This window comes from Vigna unguiculata, chromosome 5 (assembly GCF_004118075.2).
Source record: "Vigna unguiculata cultivar IT97K-499-35 chromosome 5, ASM411807v1, whole genome shotgun sequence".
Taxonomy (NCBI): domain Eukaryota; kingdom Viridiplantae; phylum Streptophyta; class Magnoliopsida; order Fabales; family Fabaceae; genus Vigna; species Vigna unguiculata.
In genome coordinates, this window is record NC_040283.1 from 15,816,641 (window position 1) to 15,839,032 (window position 22,392).

At 35.1% G+C, this 22,392-nt stretch overlaps 2 protein-coding genes across 4 annotated transcripts; one reads left to right on the forward strand and one right to left on the reverse strand.

Annotated features, from left to right (window-relative positions):
- The first annotated feature begins 1,616 nt into the window (after nt 1-1,616).
- On the forward strand, nt 1,617-11,701 carry LOC114185044 (RPM1-interacting protein 4-like). Of its 3 annotated transcripts, XM_028072538.1 has the most exons (5): nt 1,650-1,832; nt 3,612-3,694; nt 10,396-10,935; nt 11,071-11,259; nt 11,351-11,701. In XM_028072538.1, exons 2-5 carry the CDS (start codon nt 3,692-3,694, stop codon nt 11,378-11,380), a joined length of 762 nt encoding a protein of 253 aa, XP_027928339.1. In that variant the 5' UTR covers nt 1,650-1,832; nt 3,612-3,691; the 3' UTR covers nt 11,381-11,701. The 3 variants fall into 3 exon arrangements, with proteins under 3 accessions (XP_027928336.1, XP_027928339.1, XP_027928337.1); XM_028072535.1 differs by lacking the exon at nt 3,612-3,694 and having other exon boundaries at nt 1,617-1,832; XM_028072536.1 differs by lacking the exons at nt 1,650-1,832; nt 3,612-3,694 and adding an exon at nt 5,423-5,522.
- Nucleotides 11,702-18,707: 7,006 nt separating this feature from the next.
- On the reverse strand, nt 18,708-20,880 carry LOC114185227 (cell division control protein 45 homolog). The gene has a single exon (XM_028072839.1). The coding sequence runs from the start codon at nt 20,750-20,752 to the stop codon at nt 18,998-19,000; it is 1,755 nt and encodes a 584-aa protein (XP_027928640.1). The 5' UTR covers nt 20,753-20,880; the 3' UTR covers nt 18,708-18,997.
- Between the last annotated feature and the right edge of the window lie 1,512 nt (nt 20,881-22,392).

Here is a 22,392-nt window from a genome sequence, read left to right on the forward strand (position 1 = left end):
TTTTGTCCTTTAAATAAATTAGAATTGTATTTATCATCATTAAGTTAAATTTCACTTAATATTATAATTAACTATGCACTTTTATAAAATTTAAGATATATTAATTATCCTTAATTAGTGCTCTTAAGATTCTGTTTAGCAAAATCATAATTAAAACTATGAGAATGCTAACCAGTGCCCTAAAGACACTGGTTAAGGAATAATTAATGTGCATTGGTATCATCATTTCTACATTGAAAGCTGAAATAATTAAGTACAGTAATTAAAATAGTATAAATGTACATAACAAATTTTATAAAGAAAAAAGATATCCTTTTAGATTTTTAGACAATAATTTTCTGATCCAAAACAAAGACTTTAAAATTTTTAAGATCTCTACTAAAAAGCAAAAAAAATAATCAATGAAATCTCAAATTAACACTTTTAATTGTTTTTTTTTTTTTGTAAAATTTTTAGATATTTAACACTACTTGTTATGTTGGTTTTTATGTTACTTTAAATTGTTGTTTTTTTTTTTGTAAAATTTTCTGATGTTTAACACTATTTTTTTTTTGGTTTTTTCTGTTAATTTAATTCTTTTTATGTTTAATTATATTTAATTTTTAGCAACATTAAAATATAGTTATTTTATTATTTAATTGTTTTTTAAATTTTATTTGTGAATATTAAAAAAATATTAAACACACTTCTACAATATTTATGGATATTTTTGTCTTTTAAATAAAATAAAGGTACGTTAATTATTATTAAGTCAGATTTTATTTAATACCATATTTATCTACGCACTTTTGTAAGATCTAATGTATATTAATTATCTTTAAACAATGTCCTTAGGACATTGGTTAACAAAACCATTAAAACTATTCAAGCAAGTAATTATATTTATAACCCAAGGAATGGATTTCAACACATAAAATACTAAAATGATTTTGTTAATTAGGACATAAGGATGAAAAAACACTTGCCGAAGCCTAAATAATATACAAAATAAAAAGAAGTTATGCATTTGGATTAACTAGTAAACTTTCATGTTTATATTCCAAATCAGGGTACCAAACAACATAACAACAACATAGTATTTATAATTCTTAACACTGATTTATTGAAATTAAAATCAATTACTTTTTATATAATACTTAAACGTCTCATCATTAACTTCACTCCCAGTGAACACCACATACAAAGGACCCACATTTTTTTATTTCAACAAAAGTTAAGTCCAAATCCATAAGTTTAATCAGAATTATAGTTGTAATGCAATAAATGATTGTATTAAACGTTAATGTAGATCACAAAATTTTGATTACACAACAATTAATAAAACAAGTAGAAGTGCAATACACCTAACTAATAATTTAACAAATTAAATTTCACGTTTCAAATATTTTTTAATGTTATTTTATGTTTTAATTTTAATTTACATTCATTTTAATTAAATTAACACAAAAATTATTTTAGTTTATGACTACCTTATCAGCTTAATTCTTTTATCCTCTCATATTAACTAAATCAATGATCAACTTTTCATTATTTTCTTAATTTTTTAACTCAATTTAAATAATGAGTTTCCCCCATCTTTTTTTATTCATTTTTTTTTTCTTGACCGGTGATGCCGGTCAGTGTGGTTCATAAAGCTTTCTCACTAAGCTTCCTTCTTTCTCTCTCTTTCTTGGTCTTTTCATACTGTGGAGAAAGAAACTTGTTGGGTTCAATCAACTTTCACTTTCCCAGGCTCTGATCCAAAGAAAAATCTCAACTTTCTTCAGCAATTCATCTCTACCACTTCTGGGTAGTGCTTGTTTTTCCCAAACTCAGTAAAGTAGGAGATGGCTGTGAGTTCCTCCACCTTCTCTTTGCTCTTTCACTTTTCCTTGTATTGTGTGTGTTCCTTGACCCTGACAAAATTTGAGGAAAAGGGTAGGGAATCAGAGTTTCAATCTCTTGCATTATGTTGTAATCTCTTGTTCAAGTGCAGTTCCTTCTTATTGTTGTACAGTGCATACCTTCATGTTCTGAAGCTTTGATGAAGTTGGCTAAAATTTTGATTTTATTTTTCTGGTTTGCCATCCCTTTGTTTTCTGCTGTTTGGAATCATGGGACAGTTCATGTTAACAAATGATTTTAGTTTATGGTGGAAACTAGCTTCATGAATCAGGTTTATTAAAATTTTAGCGTAGCCATATGAAATGAATTCTTTTCTAAATATGTTAGGTATGCATACTTGTATGTGCATTAATACTAGTGTTATTGGGAAAACAAAAATTCTTACTCTTAAGTGTGGTTTTTGGTTGAATTAGCATAGACAAAACAACTAGGTCTGCTATTTGTAGATTGAAAAAACAAAACCAAATTTTCTTTCCATTTTTTGGATCTACTTTTTTTTTTTTTTTTCTAAACCAAACTGTTTGGTTTAAATTACGAATCAAAATTCAAGAACCAAACCAAATAAGGATGCTTATTATATTTAAATACAATTATATATGTTTAGAGTTAATTAGCAACAGACAAACATACATGAGTATGTCTCTTTATGATTGTTTTATGGTTTGATTGTATTTTATTTGCAATATATTTATATTTATAAAAACAAGATAACAAATTTGTATTGTAATTTTTAACTATAAAATTATGTAATTTGTAAATATGAAAGAAAGTTGACATTATGAATGTAACAACCGTCATACAAAAATAATTCACAACGTCTCAATGTCTGACAATTTTCATTATAAAATGTTTAACAATTTTCTTGTGAAAAATGTTTGAACTATTTTATAGTGACAAAACCAATCTAAAACAAACCGCAAAACATTGGTTTGGTTTAGTTCAGATTTTACATTAAATTGAAACCAAACCAAATTGAACTGCTTTAATTTTTATATTTGATTCAGGTGACTATTTAATGCAAAACCAAACCAAATTAAACTGAGTCACAAACACCCTTAGCATAGTCTACCCCATGTAAGTGTTTGGAATAGCAAAAACTAAAAATTTAACAACATTATATAAAGTTAAAGTTGTTAATGTAGAATAGTGCTATGTATTGAGTGGATGGAGCTATATCATGATGATTTGGATTTTAGTTTCTGCATATTTTAGGGATCCAGATTAAAAATTAGCATCCATAACAAAAAGTTCTTTATTTAATTGGTTCTATAGATATTATAATATTCTATATATAAAGGGGGAAGGCATGTCCCCCTGAATGGTTGCTTTTTTCACTTTCCATCAAAATTTGCTTTTATCTATTGTGATATAATTTACATATTTTATTTCATGTTTATTTTGTATCCATATACTTATATATCAAGTTTTAAAGGAGGCAATTAGCAAATTTTGGTTAATTCAGAAGCTTAAGAATACTATTTTTTTTTATTTGTTACAAAAATTAATGACTTTAGCGGGCTTTATATATTTGCTAGAGATGTTTGAGCAACTTTGAAACGCTGTTGTTTCTACAACTTTGTTCAGGTAAACAAAAAAGACAACCAAAGTGTCAACTATAAGATGAATATTTTGGATAAAATTATTTTGGAGCTAGGTTCTGATGATCCGGAGGCATAACTAAGAAAACATGAACTTTATATAATTAGATAATTTTTTTGTTCTCATAGTTGGCTTGCAAAGATGAAAAGCCAGAAAAGGAAGGTTAAAGATCTCTACTTTTGGAGTGGTCCAACATGATGGATACAACATGGTAAGGACACTGAGGCGATAAGGGAAATTGAATCCTCTATTCATGTTTTTTTTTTAATAGACTAATTTAATATTGAAACTGCATCATTAGATCCTACCTCCCAAGTAACTCCATCCAACATAACCATATTTCTTTAGTTCCCTTAATGGGTCAAAGCGGTTCCCTGGACCCCACCATGGCTGGAACTTTGTAGCACCAAGTTACCCTTTTTGTTTAGTACCCACATTTGCAGATCCTGATAAATCTACTGTCGGCTGTATCTCAAATGCATCTGGCCTTTGAAACAAAGAGGCACCATTGTGCTTTTCTTTCCTAAGAAATTACCAATATCTTTTCAGTTTTTTCCAAATAACGGTGACTTTTGTGTAACATCACCTGACAACATAGTAAATTTTATGGGGAATTTACTGCTTCATATGACTTTGACTTTTAATTAGTGGATAACTTTCAGTGGTATGAGGGTATGCAACAATTTCTTAATACATAATGGATGGTCTGATGGAAGAGATGAGAGTGAAAATGAATAATGCTTTTTGTGATTTAAGTTGTACTGATTTTTGCAAATGTGTATCTGTTGATATGAAATTGTTAGGTTTGTAGATTAATCTAGGGTTTGTAAACTAAACTATGCTATGTTAGTTTGAACATTCTCTAGCCTTTTGAAACTGGAAGTGAGAAATCTAAATTGAACTTGATGAAAATGTAAATGGACTATCCTCAACTGTTCATTCAACAAGAAAATTGTCGTGTCTCAGCCTTGTAGGTTGAAGTTAAGAGACTTACTAAAATATTAGTCCTAAAGAATGATTTGAAGATTTTACTAACATTAGCTCTAAAACTTTTTTCAACAAAGAAATTGTCATGAATCAGCCTTGTAGGATGAAAGTGACTTTTTGAAAGATTTTAGATCTACAAAATCATTCTTGATTTCATATAACAACAGCACTAAAACTTGTATTTTGACTCATATCATGCCTTCTGAAAGATACTAGGTGGTTATATAATGTAATTAAATAATGCTAGGAACCAAGAATCGGAATGAGAAAGAAAAGAAATATTTTATTGAATAGAAGAGAAACATCCCTCCAAGAGTTTCCCTTTCACTGATGGTGCTAAGGTTCAATTTACAATGACAACAAATCTAAATCTCTCCCTCTATTCTTCTTTCCCTATTGATACATGATCAACAACCCCTCTAACTAACTAACATCACTATTCTAACTTTCCTAACTAACTCCTCATTTCTCATAGTACTAACATAGAATGATAATAGCTTTGCTTCTTTGGAACCTGGTTGTTAGAAATTTTCTCTCAAGCCTTACAGATTTAGTTAATCTGTAGCCTTTTCCTCAAGATCAAAGGAAATTTCTGGAAATTATTCAGTCTGCAAGAGTATTCCGAATATCTGAATTTATAAGATGGCACAAGCGAATTGTAATTGAAGTCTTTAATGAGCCAGTTAGTTTCAACACTAAAGTTTTTTTTCTCTATTTTGTGGCTCCCAGGGAGTGGAGAAAAACATGGACTTTATTGACTGTTAGTCACTGTAGTTTATTAGAGTGATATGTGAACATTCTACTCTGTTGTAAAGTGTGGAAAAAATGCTTACAGTAAATTGCAAGAAATGGTGAAAAAAATGCTTGTAGTAAATTGCTTTTTTTTTTTATTAATATGGTAAATGATTATAAGTAAGTGGGTAAAAACTACCAAAATGTCATATAGAAAGTGTTGATAGAGACCATACCTGAGGGGGAAAGAGAGATTGAAGACAAAACAAGAAGAATGAAGATTATGACAGGTGAGATGCAAGTTGGACTTCAAAATGCAGGTATAATTGTTAATAAGTATACCATTTAGTTTTGGACAATTCTCCAGCTTTGGTTCTGTAAGCATGGTCAGGGACCTGCATGCAAGTTCTGATTTGACGAGTCTAAGCTTACATGGTCCCTTCCCAGCTCTTAATACCTACTGTTGGTTGGTGGGTTTGACTAGTCTCTGATAAAAGAAAACGTAGAATCTCATACATACATAAAATATACCTCTCTTACGGTACTTCCTAGGTGATGCTTTATTGTTTTTAACCTAGGTTATGAATAATATTTTGCGACTTATAAGAGTGGGGATTGGTAAAGCATCTTATCCTAAAATATGGAATTGTAGGTTTCTGCTTTTGATTATGTGTTCTTGTATATTTTGCGTTGTTAAGTTGCATCATGACACTTTGTAAAAGGCTATTTGGAGTTTTTCTCTGCACAAACCTTCTACCATTTGAGAGTTCTGTGGGGATTTGTTTTGATGGACAATAATGGATGGGAACCGAGTTAGATGGAGAAATTTTGTTTCTGGGTGTGCACTGCTTGTAGTATTTTACCGTGCTTACAGAAATGCTACAATTTTGTAGTTCATGTTTACTATTACATTTGCTTTGGGAAAGTTTAAGATATGTTTGGGGATCCAGTGGTGGGGTGGCAAAAGTATGTTGGTCAAAGGAAGTTGATAGATATGGTATTGTGTACAAAAGGAGGGCCAAACAGACAGTTGAAACAGTTAGGAATGTAAACTGTAACAGACCTATATAAGTCTGTTAAGGGTCTAGGTGTTTTTTTAAGTCTGTTTTCTGTTTACAGAATTGTGGGAAGGGCTGAGAGAGGGTCTCTCAGAGTTTGGTGCAAAGTGTGTGTAAGAATCAAGTTTTTGGGATTTTCTCCCTTTCACTGCAGTGGGAGATATACCCATATTCAATAAAACAGGTTGTTAGCTAAGTCCAGCAATTACCAATCCTATCAATTGGTGTCTAGAGCTGGGATCTTGGCACTGTGGTCGCAGCGCCACCTGGGTATGGTGAATACAAGAATGGAGGCAAGATTGGATGGATTGGAAAAGTTGCTCCAAGAAATGGCGCAAGATCGTGATAAAACTGATAATGAGAATCATGATCGCTTTCGACGCATTGAAGACTTGCTGCTAGGGGTTTCAGGGCTGGTGGAGAAGATATCTTTGGGAGAGCCAATAGGGCAGTCATCCTCAACAGGGCATTTTCGTCCTCATGATCGTCAGAAGGAGGAAACAGATCTGGGGTTGTGTCCGTCGCGCTGGAGGAAACTGGATATTCCAGTTTTTGTGGGGGAGGAGGCCTATGGCTGGACAAATCGTTTAGAACGATATTTTCGATTGAAGGCTGTGACGGAGGAGGAAAAAATGCAGGCGGTAATGGTAGCGTTGGAAGGGAAAGCTCTCAACTGGTTTCAGTGGTTGGGAAGAGTTTAAAGTAGCAGTGGTTAGAAGGTTCCAGCCAACCATGTTACAGAACCCTTTTGAAATCTTGATAGGCTTAAGTCAGAATGGAACAGTTGATGAGTATATTGAGCAGTTTGAGATGTATGCAGGATTCTTGAAGGGAATTGAGCAAGAATACTTGGTGGGGATCTTCTTGAATGGTCTGAAAGATGACATTAAGGCAGAAGTCAAATTGTATGACCTTGCTACGCTGGCAGATTTAATGCTTAAAGCCCAAATGGTGGAGGAGAAGATTCGCGTGCATTAGAAGGCAGGTTATTCATCTCTGAATAGGTCTACCACTACCTCCAAACCTTATATAGTGACAAGAAGTTTTTCCAGGGAGCCAACAACCTCAGGAAGTTTTGTCAATTTCAATGACGGAAAAGGGAAATCGGGGGAGACTACTAGTATTGCCAGCAACACATTGGGAGGGCAACGTCTTAGAGGGGCACCCTTTAGGAAATTGTTTGAGGCTGAGTTACAAGACAAGATCAAGAGAGGCCTTTGTTTTCGGTGTGATGAGAAGTATGGCCCTAACCACATTTGCAAAAACAAACAGCTCCACATGTTGTTAACAGAGGAAGAAATGACGGGATTAGAGAGTGTTCTAGACAAACCTGAGGCCAATGATGAAATGGGGGCTGCAAAGGGGCAAGTTTTGCAACTCTCCTTGTGCACCATGGCTGGGATCACTACAAAGAAGTCCTGGAAGTTATGGGGTAGTATTGGGTCTGAACGAGTAGTGGTGTTGCTGGATTGTGGTGCATCCCACAACTTTATTTCCTCCAGCCTTATTTCTAGATGTGGGCTGCAACAGGAAGACACACCTCCATTCGTGGTGGAAGTTGGTGATGGCCACAAGGTACGGTGCCAAGGTAAATGCCAAGGATTTTTATTGGATTTACAGGGGTTCTAGGTTCAACAACAATTTTTCGTCTTTGATTTGAGTGGGGCAGACATTGTGTTGGGGCTGGAATGGCTGGCTAGCCTTGGGGAGGTCAAGGCAGATTTTTGTCAGTTAAAATTAACCATCAGGAAGGGTGATATAGAGAGGCTTATCACAGGAGATCCAACTTTATCAAAATCGCAGTCTTCCTTGAAGACTCTATCGGGCTTTTGTGTCGACTATCGGGCTTTGAACAAAATTACCATCCCTAATAAATTCCCAATCCCTGTAATTGAGGAATTATTGGATGAATTGGCTGGGGCTGTGCTCTTTTCGAAATTAGATTTGAAATCCGGGTATCACCAAAATTTGATGAGGAAATGTGATGTTGAGAAGACTGCCTTCCGAACTCATGAAGGCCATTACGAATTCCTAGTCATGCCCTTTGGGTTGACTAATGCACCAGCTACATTCCAATCCCTAATGAATGACATTCTCAAGCCCTATCTACGGAAATCAGTGCTGGTTTTCTTTGATGATATTTTGGTTTACAGCCCCACCTTAGAGCAGCATGCAACTCATTTGACAGAAGTTTTGCAGGTGCTGCAACGTCATCAATTGCGATTGAATAAGAAAAAATGCAGTTTTAGGCAAGCTAGTTTGGAATATTTGGGCCATATTATTTCTAGTAAAGGGGTAGCAGCAGATCCTCAAAAGGTTGAGGCTATGCAAACGTGGCCTGTCCCTAAGAATCCTACGTCTTTGAGGGGATTCTTGGGTCTCACAGGGTACTATCGGCGTTTTGTGCAAGGATATGGGAGCATTGCTAAACCTCTAACCAAATTATTAACCAAGGAAGGGTTTCTTTGGACAGCAGAAGCTCAACAAGCTTTTGAGACACTAAAACAGGCTGTCACTCAACTGCCTATCTTAACAGTTCCAGATTTTTCCAAGGTTTTTACTATTGAAACAGACGCCTCTAGTAAAGGCTTGGGCGCTGTCTTGTTACAGGAGGGAAACCCCTGGCCTTTTGGAGCCAAGCTCTGTCTGAAAGAAGCCAGAACAAATCTGTATATGAAAGGGAACTTATGGCGGTGGTTCAAGCCATACATAAATGGAAGCATTATTTGATGGGAAGTCACTTCATAGTAGTTACAGATCAAAAAAGCTTGCGATTTCTCAATGACCAGCGGCTATTAACGGAGGAACAGTTCAAATGGGCCTCGAAATGAATTGGGTTTGATTTCGAAATCACTTACAGACCAGGAAAGGAAAATACAGTGGCGGATGCGTTATCAAGAAAGGGGCATTTCCTCGCTTTATCCAGCTTTCATATTGATGAGTGGGAAGCCTGGGAAAAGGAAGTTCACCAAGATTCTAAACTTACCTCCTTAATCCAGGATCTTATGGTAAATTCGAAGGCTCACCCTGGATATGAATGGACGAAAAACAGATTGTTTTATCAAGGGAAATTGGTGTTACCAAAGCTTTATTCCCGCATCCCTCTTATTATTAAGGATCTGCATGAATCCCCGTTTGGTCTGCATGAACACCACCTGCAGTGCCTCAATCCTTGCCTCCAGTTTTGGCTGACGACTATGTGTTGGAAGTTGGTCTTGAGCACTTGTTGGACGTTAGGCGTACGCCCCAGGGAGATCTCGAAGTCTTAATTCAGTGGAAGGATCTTTCACCCTCAGACAACAGTTGGGAATTAGCTGAGTGCATTTCTAGGGAGTTCCCCGAATTTCACCTTGAGGACAAGGTGAAACTCCATGGAGGGGGTAATGATAGATATGGTATTGTGTACAAAAGGAGGGCCAAACAGACAGTTGAAACAGTTAGAAACAGTTAGGAATGTAAACTGTAACAGACCTATATAGGTCTGTTAAGGGTCTAGGTGTTTTTTTAAGTCTGTTTTCTGTTTACAGAATTGTGGGAAGGGCTGAGAGAGGGTCTCTCAGAGTTTGGTGCAAAGTGTGTGTAAGAATCAAGTTCTTGGGATTTTCTCCCTGTCACTACAGTGGGAGATATACCCATATTCAATAAAACAGGTTGTTAGCTAAGTCCAGCAATTACCAATCCTATCAGAAGTGAAGTGTATCTTTTGAGTAAAAGGTACTTTCATAGTGTTTGGAATGGATTTCCAAACATGCACTTAGTCTTGTGTGCTTCACCGAGGTGCTTTCATTTGTTTCTTTCTTTATGTATATACGCATTCTAATCAGAAGTCTTAGACTTAAATTGAGTTTGATGGTATCATCCTCTGCTATCTGTTCTATCATTTTACATTCAAAGTGAAATAGATCCCATACCATATCGTATATATACTGCAGAATGCAGCCATTATCATAGCAACAGCACTTTGCTATAGAAATAATCTTGTAACATGTTCAATCCTGAAATTCCAAAAGATGATCCTCATTACAAAGAAAAGTAAAAGGAGTCATATTATTATCTCCCTTCTCTGCTATTTCTCCATTGATAACTCTTATTGTGATAATGGAATGACATCCTTTTTAATATTTCTATTTGACAGCAAAATTCTCATGAACCAAAGTTTGGCAATCTGGAAAATGAAGAAAATGTCTCAGATACAGCTTATTCTGACAAAACCCAGAAGGGTCAACCTGGTTCAAAGATGATACATCCAAATGAGCCCGAGGAAAATTCAAATCCAGTTTCTTCTGCTGACCTAGCCCATTCAAAACCAAGAGTTCACTCAGAGGATCCATTTGGAAAGGGGTCAGTGAGATCCACATATGAGTTACAAAAGAGCAGGGACGATGGTGATGCCAAACATTTCACTGAGTCTCCAGCTCGCCATGACAATGGCAGCCATGTGAGTGGCACTGATTCTGCCCATCGAGGCCAGGGAGTAGGTTCTGCTGACAACAGTAGAAAACCTTCAAGACAAACCATTGGATCTGAACACAACATTGACCGTTCACCCCTTCACCGACAGGCAAAAACCCCTGGCAGAGATAGTCCTTCTTGGGAAGTAAAGAATTCACATGACTCCAGCCACGGTACCCCTGGAAGGTCCCGGTTAAGACCATCTAACCGAGGGGATGAAACTGTAAGTTTTCCATTCTCCTGTTTGATGACCATGTGTGGCAAGAAATGTAAAAATCATGAATATTGCAAATCTCTAAGGTTTGATTTAGGATTCCTTGGAAAGTAACTTATAATCTGTGGCATTCTTTTCTGGCAGCCTGATAAAGGTGCTGCTGTTCCAAAATTTGGTGAGTGGGATGAGACCAACCCTGCATCAGCTGATGGCTACACTCATATTTTCAACAGAGTGCGGGAGGAGAAACAGGTGGGGGCTGGACATGTGCCAGGCACACCTAATGCTAGACAATATGGTGTGCGGAATCAGCCTGCTGATGAGAAAGCTCAGGTATGCCTGTAAAACCTGTTTCTGTATCTTTGGAGTTTTCATCTTACTCATATCTCATTGCTTCTCTCTGTTTTTATCCTTGCTTCTTCAGAGTTGCTGCTTTTGCTGGGGGAAAAAATGATTTATGTGAAAGTATAAATTATAATCTGAAGAGAAAATGGGCTGTGAATGGACATAAGGTGTGTCTTGCACTTGTAAATATTCAAGGCGCTCTCTTCCCAGGAAACATTGTAGACGTATGTTTGTCTTAAATCTGTGTCTTCTTTCTGTCTTTGTTTTGGTCAGTAAAGACACTGAGTGCAAGATTATGACTTGTCCCTTTTAATCTTATGTTATGTAACTTCCACGCTTTATAATTCAATTTTCTGTATTTAGGTGGGATATACAAGATTTATTATACAATTCTTTTACAATGAATTAATTGCTTGTGATTTTAGTCCTATTGTGTTGATCATCTGCAGCATAACAGAAATTGATCATATTCAATAACAAACTTCCAGAAATAGATTTCTTGGTCTTTTTGCAAGTTATGTAGGTTCTAAAATGAGTTCGTGTTATGTATGAAATTGTCAATTGTTGACCTTTATGCTCACCTGCCATGGTTCTTTACATCTTTGTTAATGCTAGACTATATGTCAATTCATTTAATGAATAAGCTCGGTTTGTGTGTAAGTTCTGCAGGATTTCCTTCATTTCCGATGACAAAGTGTAACATTTTTCTTTTAATTATTATTTTTTCTTATAGTTACAAAAACTTTACCTTTTAGTATCTATACATTAAAGTTTTCTATTTTTTGGGAGAAAGATCACCTTGACATTGATATTAAAATCACTAATCTTGTTATATGATTAATTTTTATGGATAAATCCGACAGAACACTTATAGTGAAACTTTCTCACTTAGTCTTTCTCTACATAACTTGAATCCAATAATTTGAGTAAGGTTCCATTCAAATTAATACTATTTTGATAAAAAAAAAAATCCTATTTCAATTCTTATATATACTACTTTTAATCTTTAGGTAAGTACTAGAAAGATAAAAATATAATATAATGTTTTTACAGACTAAGGCTTTTGTATATAAGGACCCAAGTTAATAACCGAACTAGTTTATTTCTTACACTCTTCCCAGTGGCCATCTAGGCTTATTGTCGATGTTCTCATTAACACGATTCTCAACCTAAACGAGCCAATTTCGAACATTGATTAAAATAAGCCCGTAATCAAGATGCCCGCTTTACTAAGTGCTCTTACCATGCTGAATTTTACCAGCCATATTGGCTTAGCATTAGTATATCTGTAATCTCTGTTTTCACACGAAACTTAAACCAAACACATTATATTGATAAATCAATAACATCAACCAAGTTATACTGGGTTTTATTTATTTTTTTATCTCATCACAATCACACTCAAGCAATGCACCTTGTATAATGCGACTTTGAAGGAAATTAAGATGTATTATCCGAATTCCAACTTCGTACCACTAAATCAACATTAATTGGCATTAGATTATGCATAACATCAACACAATAAAACATTACAAAAAGGTTGATATCTCTAAAATACGTGATTATACATCATGCAATGAATAATTCTATTCGTTTCCTGATATCCCAATGCAAGATTGATCCATTAGGCAAACATTTTCTTCCATTCAGAATGGTAAACAATTTGTCCACAGTTAAGCACTCCAAATCTGCTTTTGTCATCATCAACAAGAAAAGAACTATAATACCTGAAAGTTATCCAAAAGTGAATCAATATGACATCAGTCCTGTTGCTTGAGATCATATAATAAGCTTGGGTATTAATGCTTATATCATATGTCTACTATTTTCACTTTCATCTTCAATGATGATCTCAAACTCAGGCCACACGTTGCTTTCAACTGTACAGTAAGCCAGCAGATGGAGAAAGTTTCATCTGCTGAAAATGAGAAAGAACATTAGAGGCATCAAATTTAAGGATAGAAGACTAATGGATACATTTAAGAAATATTGTTATCTGGTAATTCTCAGAGCAATCCCACGCTTGTCTGAAACTCGAGCTTATCTACTTTCCCGGTATCACACCAATTACAAAGAACAATTTTTAGTTCTGAGTACAACCTAACATCTGTTAAGCAACTTAACTTAATGCCAAAAGATTTTAAGATGAATTTGATATGATATCAAATCCTATAACTCATCTTAATGATTTTCTATTCTGATAAGTTCGCATGTTCCGGTGGGCATATATAGAGGAGGTATTGGAAGTATTACATTGTTTGTTTGCCTCAGTTTTTAAAATGCAGCTTATTAGTTAGACAACTTCACTTAATGTATTAGTATATGTTAATTAAAATAACTTAATAAATCTTCAAAATCAAAAATAATAACAATGTGAGGTGCGTCTGCAAAGCAGTAACAGAAAGGACGACAAAATGTTATAGTTCTAGCTCATGCAAATATGATAGATATCCAATACAAAATTCATTTTAAGAAAACATAAGATATGATAATGTAAGATACATATCTAAAATGTATAAATTCAAAAACATACTAAATGAATAATTCCAATTCTGCAAATTAAAATACAGAACATAACGAACAAGTAATTACAATATGTAATCTAAAGAACCTCTAGGCAACTAAGAACAGCTGCTTTTCTTCCAGAGCACAAACTTCCCGAAACAAGAAAACATTCATAAAACAAAATATAAATTTATATAAATGATCTCTCATGACTCTCAGCAAAGATTACGACAATGAGTAAACCAAACCCCAGTTCCAGCAGGTCTATGTCTCTCATTATAACCACCAAAGTCAAAGCTTGTTAACAGGTTCAATTTGGGGTAGAGAGCATAGCAAGACTCGAAACGAAAAATATTCTAGTGTAAGAAATAAAGAAAATTTACCACTTGAAATGTGAATTATATCCATGAAAATCTGCCAATTTCAGTTCAACGTTACATCAAATTGGAATAAAGCATTTGTTTACATGAAAGTATAAGCTAACATATTCGGTGGAACAAACAAGAAAAGCCAAATGAAGATGCTATGAATCACAATATGACGGACTAAGAAAATAGTCACGTTTTGGTGCAACTTCACCACTGCACACTGGGCAATCTTGGTCTCGGGCACAGACTGTAGTTAGAGAAGACAATTCTAACCAGAAACTCCGAAGCATTTCAGCTTTTCAATCTAATATCAGTAGTAAAATATTCACATGCTGATCCCTGGAGAAGACATTTAATGAAAGGGCTCACGAAACTAAATGACATCTAGTGAAATACTCCTCCCATATAAGTTGATGCAAAAACACAGCAGTTCAAAGGTAATACAATTTATCTCAATGCACAAGTATAACTATAACACAAATTACATGGACATCAAATAATAGTATGAGACATTAGCTTCATACCTGAAGCAGAAATTTTAAAGACTCTCTTCAAATGTCATACAGATGACCTCCCTGATGGGATATTCAGAGAATCAAGCCAAGCCTATTCACATAAAATGAACAATATATAGCCATCAGAAATGGAAAGTGTTCATTAAATAAAGCAAGACAACCAAAATGTAAGAGAATTCAATGAGATGGTAAAATAGCAAGACTACTTGAATTTTGCTTGGGAGATTGTCATAAAAATAAAGCATTGGTTCTTGGGATTATTGACAAGACAAACCAAGATGTCTGCTTCAAGTTCTTGGTCATCACCATAGTTTTCATCCTCAACTCAAATAGTGTTTGAGCTTGTCCCAAAGTATCAATGTCCATGTGATTAGGAATGAAATAGAAATTTGAAAGGAGATAGTGAATAGCAGAAAAATAATAGAAGAAGGAAGTTGCTGCACTCTATTATTTACTCAATAGATTTTGTTTACAATGAAAGGGCAGGTCATGACTCAGTATGAGACTGAGTCATGACACATACAGCAACACAAAAACAGAATTTAAGAAAAGAGAAGGAGGGATATAGAGAGAGAAACCAGAGGCAAGAGAGTGTCAACACACCACACCCTTTCCCCCTCTCCACTTCCTCTCATTATTTTCGTGCCTAACACAGTCAGTAGGTTGACATTTCCGCATGAAGGACTATACAATACATGAGTGTTTTGCAACCTTTTCAATTGATGAAACTTAGCTTGTACAAAATTATTAGGTTTTTGACCCTATAAGGTGACAAAATCTCCATCCACGTCGAACTTCAATAAGAAAGCACTGAAACCTGCAACATGTGATCCCCAAGTTGCCAATCAAGAAGCTCCCAGTACTAAATAGTTAACATTAAAGTGGTTAAATATAACCATGACAATGTATTTTCACCTGTAGGTTCCTAACACCCCTCAGTAGTCATTGTACATTCCCTAACAATACCTTGAACTAAGGAGAAGATTCAATTGGTAACTTCAAAAATGAGCAATCGAGGTTGAATAAAATTATCATTGTTGCCACTGTCCAAGAGGATCTACACCATAACGTTGTCCTTTGAATTTCAAGGTCCCTAAGCCATTGGCTCAATTAGAGCATTGTAAGATAGATGGTGCTCGGTTTCCAATAGAGGTTCTATAACAGGAGGGTCAGGATCTATTGTTTCTTTCTCAAATTCATGTACTTGCATATAATCATGAGTTTATTGGGGCTTCTATGGTTGGAGGTGAACTTCTCATCACAAGTGTAACATAAATTCTTTCTTCTTCTAATCTGCATTTATGCTGGAGTCATTCTCTTAACATTGATAGGACCCCCCGATTGAGATAAAGGTTTGGTGTTTGGTGTAGGAAGAAGTGGAGGAAAGTTGGTATTTCGGTTTCAATAGAACAGTAGATTTGAATGAAACCTATTGGCAAGAACTTTTGTTGGTATAATTTTCCTCATACAGTCTTGCTAGAGACAGCCTTAGGGACATAATCAAGACCCTGAGCAATCACATCTCTTCGAATTTCTGGTTTTAAAACACTCAAAAAAGCAATCTACCAGTGCATCAGCTGACAATCCAGTAACTCTATTTGATGAAATTGTGAAGGAATGATAGAATTCACTCACAGATCTAGATTGTGACAGTTTAAACGAAATAGAATAAGGGCATTCACATAATGAGAGCCCATACTCCATTTCCAACGCTTTAGTAGAAACCTATGATTGAAAAGGATTAGTCTTTAGTCACTCGATTGTCTAATGGGAATCTTTTCTCTCTCACTCCTACGGTACCCACTACTCTCTGATCCTACACAGTGTCTTTTTTTCTCCAACTAACACTAATTCTTGTCTTTTGCTGATTAGTCCTTCGCTTCTATCCACTTCCTTTGCACTTGAGTTCCTTACAAAATTAGAGCAAATTGAACTGCAACCAATGGCTAAATATACTCTAATGACCAGAAAAGACAAACCTTGCAGGCAGTTCCATGTGATCAAACCCTTAAGTTGGAAATCATCAACGACTATTGGCAAGAGACCTAAAATCTACCCAGGGCCAGAACAAGAATCATAACAAAATAGTCCGCAAAGCAAAAGTTTCATTTGAAACAAGAGACCTAGCCTAAGAAATATCACTGCAAAATCACAAAAGGCCTGGAGGGATGTGGACTTTTGTCTTCAAACCTTCAAAACAAGAAATCTATGTTTTTGTCCTCTTTCCTGAAACTATAGTTCAAGATACTTAATTAGAGTTTTCATTAGTAGCCATAATGCTCATTCCGAAACATTAATTTTCCAGCTATTTGCACTTCCGTACTAACTTCCTTCGTTAAACAAGTTCAACTTCAGGTACTGAAATACTTCAACACAAATTTAAAATGTAAGTAATGCATCTCGTTAGGCAATGCACGTTCCTAGTTAACCTGTGCCACTGCCTATTCTCCATGTGATTTGCTGTGAAGTTATAAATTAATTAAAGATGCCAAAAATCAAGCAACATTTTATCCCATCTAAAAGTAAAAATAAGCCATCCTTCTTCCTTTCCTCAATAAGCTCCCCACCTCTTTGATAATTTTCTTCTCCTTTCCTTCAAACTGGTTGCACAATGCATCTAATACCATACAACAAACGAAACAAAATACGTTATGACTTGGGTATATCTATTGTACTATTCTGGTCAGGCTGTACACTGTACGCCCTGATATACATAGAAGAAAGTACCACCTCTGAAAAATACAGTGCGAAAAGGACACATTTTACAGTTTATTTCATGAAAAAAACACTTGCTCAAGAACAACACAACTTGTAATTAAAGATTCTAATACTTTAATGGGAGCAGATCCTCTCCGATGAAACAAAATGACATAATTCAATACAGTAATTAATCTAACCATTGAATTTTTCAATTTTGATTTTATAAAAAAAGCTATTAAATTGATAAAATGTAATCAAAAGGTTAGATCCACTTCAGTGGTAATGTCACTGGCACAAGATACATTCCCAATTTAAATTAAAATTTGTAAATTTGTATTCTATAACTATCTAATAGCAACGGAAAGTATGACAGATACTAAATTTTTCTGATAAGCATAGATTACTTTTTTTGAATTGTAATATTTACTTTTACCACTTAAGAAAACAGCAGAGAGCAAGACGAGTAAGAACATTAAAATTAAAACCATATTGAAACCATACTTTTAAATATGAAACGGGATAATTGGCAAATTGAATAGTTTTCAAATGATTACTTTAACAACACGTTGGATTCATGCAGTGGATAGCAGATCCATAACAATTTCCGGGATTTATATTCTACCATGAGGAAGGTACAATGGCATTCATGGAAACTGATGCCAATGCATCAGAGATTGAAAGTCAATCTATTCAGCCTAAGTACAGGACTCGGACAACAATTTATATTTGTGAGCATGACAAGAAAACAGTAACCAATTTCTAGCTCTCCATTCCGTATATCAAGTGCAATAACTCTAACCAAAATATCGAGGGAAAATTGATAAAACAAACAACCCTGCATAAGGAAACAACACAGGAAAGATAAAAACAGAATAATGAATGAAGGCATAGGTGACGGCACACTTGATAGTTCTTATCTTGTAGCTTTCTTTCTCCATTCAGTTTGTCCCCGGTTTATCTCAAGTCCAGCAGTAGACAACCTAAGTAGATGCAGAAACTGGGGATTGGCTTCCTTTGCAATGGCAGATCCATTGGTTCCTTTCAGTTCTGAAACTGCCTCAGCATCACCCTGGATCATTTTCACACCAGCGAGGAATCAACTACGTCATATTGTCTGCACTCTCATCTGTAATCCAAGGTAATACTCTGCAACTCATGGCTACCAATGATTTCCTGTGGCATGCTTTGACATAACAAGCCTGTAAGTTAGTTGGTGGCATCAATAACATGCAACACCATTTTTTGTATAAAATTAACATTACATAGTTTGTGCCTTCGTTAAACAAGTTCAACTTCAGGTAGAAGGCACTGAAAATACTTCAACACAAATTTAAAATGCGGCACTAGATATGTAAACTTCGTCCGATCTCGTACTTTCAATTCAATATTGCAATGGTACATCTAGTTTGGAATAGAACAGTAGTTACATGAAAATGTCAAGGTAACATTTTTGGGGAAACAGGTAAGAAAAGTCAAATGAATATGCTATAAATCACAATACAATTAACTAAAAAAAGAGTCATGTCTTGGTGCAATATCAACCACTGCACATCACTTATTGCTAATCTCAGTCCCAGGCACAGCAGTTAGAGAAGGCACTTCCTCAAAGAACTAATTCTAATAAGAAATCCAGCAGCATCACAGCTTCTCAATCAACCTAACCATGAAAGAATTCACAGCTGAAGCATCCAGAACAATCCATGATGATTCAAATAACTCATGGAAGAACTCAGTTCCAATCTCCTCTGCAGCCGTCCTAAATGCAATCCCAAATGCATTCCCACGAGCCCCAGCCAAACGTGGCCTCCCACAAACCCCTACAATCAGCACCTTCCCAGGCTCTTGTGATACACAAGCACAAAGCAAAGGTTTCATTGTCGCCCCCCTCTCCCTCAAAGCATCCATAAGAAAATAACAAAACTTAGTCAATGCCTGTGGGTACCCCAACAACTTAGCATCACTTGAATCCTCCAATTTCAACCACCGGAAACTCCTCCCACTCCTAATGCACCCATTCTTAGTAATTGCAGCACTCCCTTGCCTTAAAATGGCCCTCTGAATCTTAATAGCATGTTGCATCCCGGTTCTCAAGCTGTCAATATTGTTCAAAGAAAGCGCATCGTATGCCACACCAAATTGCTTAGAAGCACTAGAACCATCCGATTTCACGAAAGACTCGAGCAAAGCAGTCACGCCATACACTACATCCGCGGCAGAAACCTTAGAACTATACTTAAGAGTCCTCTGGAAACTCCTGTAGTAGAAATCAGTAAGTCCATACTCAGGCAAAAACCGCTCAAACTCCTCCTTCATCTTGCGCTTCACCTCCACATTCATGTGCTGAAACTTCTGATGGCAATCGGTAAGAGCAAACCCCATCCTCCCAAACAGAAGGTTCAACTTCTTCACCCCATTCTCACTCCACGTCTTCAACTTAGTGGCAATGTACGAAGAGCACATCATGGAGTCAAACAAGCTCCACTCCTGCAACAGCATAAGCCTTGGCTGGTCCTCATAAGTAATCCGCGAAGAATTCGGGGCACGAATTTTCGTCCCATCCTTCAGTGTAACCGAAGTAACCACATCCAAATTCCCAGAACTGTTTATATGCTGCTCAAGCTCCATAACCCCATCCAGGTACCTCTCATCACTCAACCTCTCATGCACAAACTGATCCGTGAGCGAAACGCAGGCCAACCAGAGCAACTCATTGGTGTTCTTCCTGAGAGAATCCGCGAGCTCGTACATCAAACACCCGGACGGCTTCCCATGGAAAGTCCCCAAACGGTAGTAGTCCTTCTTCATCTTCCGGTACAGTGTAATCGGATCCTCCTCGTCATCCTCGTTCTTTTTTCTCCTCTTTCTAGATCCGGTTTCGTCGTCGTCAGACTCCGATTCAGATTCAGATTCAGGTTCAGATTCATCACCATCAGCCGCAGTGGCGTTGGCAAGTGTGGTGAGGTCGAAGTCATAGGCAAGATCAGACTGCTGCTCGTCGTATTTGGTGAAGAGGACAACAACGGCGTCGTTTTGGTCACTGAGGTTACGGAGATGGATGGGCCTGTGGCTGTCGACAACAAAGACGCGAACATTGGGGCCAAGACTGAGGCTTTTGCGGAGGTCCCGGTGGTTGCCCCAATTGACCAAAACAATGGAGAGAGGGTCGTCGTCTAAGGCAGAAGAAGATACATACTTATGGATCTCGTGGAAGGAGGAGACAGGGTAGCAGGCGTATTGAATGGAATCGGATTCGAGAATATGGAAGATGATCTTGAGAGCGCAGAGAGAATCAACGTCGGAGGTTGAAGGGAAAATGAGAACCGGCGAAGAGGAAGAAGATAAAGCAGAATCACGAAGCTTGGCGTAGAAGGAATCAACGCTTTGTTCTCTCATTGTAACCTTGAAGAAGAAAGGGTTTGGGGTTTGTTGTGTGAAAAATGATGAATCATGAGGATAATTGGGAATTTTGAAGAGGAGAAGATTCAGAAAGAACACAGGTTGTGTTTGAACTTTTTGAAATGAAAATGAAAATTTGCAATGGCGGGGAAATATTAGGCGCCTTCGAATTTCATAATTGGAATTGTTTTGGCATGTGTGTGAGAAGTATATAAACACGTGGGAATGTTTCTCGGTCCACCTCACTAAATGGACTAGTGGACCCAGTTGACTATGTTATATAATTGATACATGATTTAAAAATTCCTTTATGTAATTTCTTTATACAAAAATTGCTATTTTTATCTTTTCTTTAAAAGTTAAAATTTGTCTAAAATTTTCCTTAATTTCTAATTTCTATAAAAGGTGAAAAACATTTTTTTATGTAAGTATGTAGTGACTTTCTTTGAGTAGTATTAACAGATAATAACTAAAAATAAATAAAAAATCAATTCAATTTAAATCTTTCATAATTTTGATATCTTCAACTTAACCTCTATTAGTTTTTTTTTTTTTATGTTGGATGCTTAATTTTTATACTTTTTTATAAAATCCCTACAATTTTATTGTTAATTCAATAATTTTGTCTTGTTATATTAGTTAATTATCTTATGGGTTAAGAAATATGATATTAAAAAAATTATTTATCATGTTACAAAGAATATATTAACACAAAATAATAAATCACACCATCTAATTAATCAAAAAGTTAAATTACAAAAACTTAATTAAAAAATATACAAATTTTAAATATTTAATACACAAAAAAATATTAAAAACTAAATATACAAAAATTTAAAACATAATTAAAATAAAATAAAATAAATAAGTAAATATAGACTTCATTTATTAACTTCTTACATATTGAAAATGTATTTATTTAGCAATTCCAATTTTAGTGTTTCCATTTGGGTAGTATTAACACTTTTGTATTGAAATATTGAATTTGTGCAGAATATTCTCTCATTCTCAAGTTTTGGAAAACACTCACTAAAAGTGTCCCTACATGAGTTTTTTATTATTTTCCAGCAGTTGCATTTGTTAGGTAAATATGACTTCTCCTCAATTCACCTCTTACAAGTAAATACTTTTCACCATATATAAATACTTGAAATCCACGGAATAATTAATATATATATATATATATATATATATATTAATTAGTTCATTCATTTATGTAATTTCATAATTAAAGTACAAAGTCAATCCAATAGTATGGTCGAAATCAAAAGTAGATGTAAGATAAGGATACTGGATTTACTATTTTATTCATTTTGTACAGTTTTTATTGTAAGATATTCTTATATTTATTTTCTAATCTAAATTATTATATCTGTGCATGAGAGTTCATATTTACTATTTTAACCTGGATATAAGGAAAGGTTTACAAAAGATAAAAATGGAAATGAATGATGAGAAAAGTTTTAATATCTGATGTTAATTTACATCAAAACCAATAATTTTACTTTAAACAATTTATCAAATAATGTAAAGATTCTTTAATCGTCTTTTTTATTCTCAATCATCGGCATTGTTCTGTGTAAAAAACATTACTTTAACATATTTTTTATATTTTTTATGTATATACATCCATATCT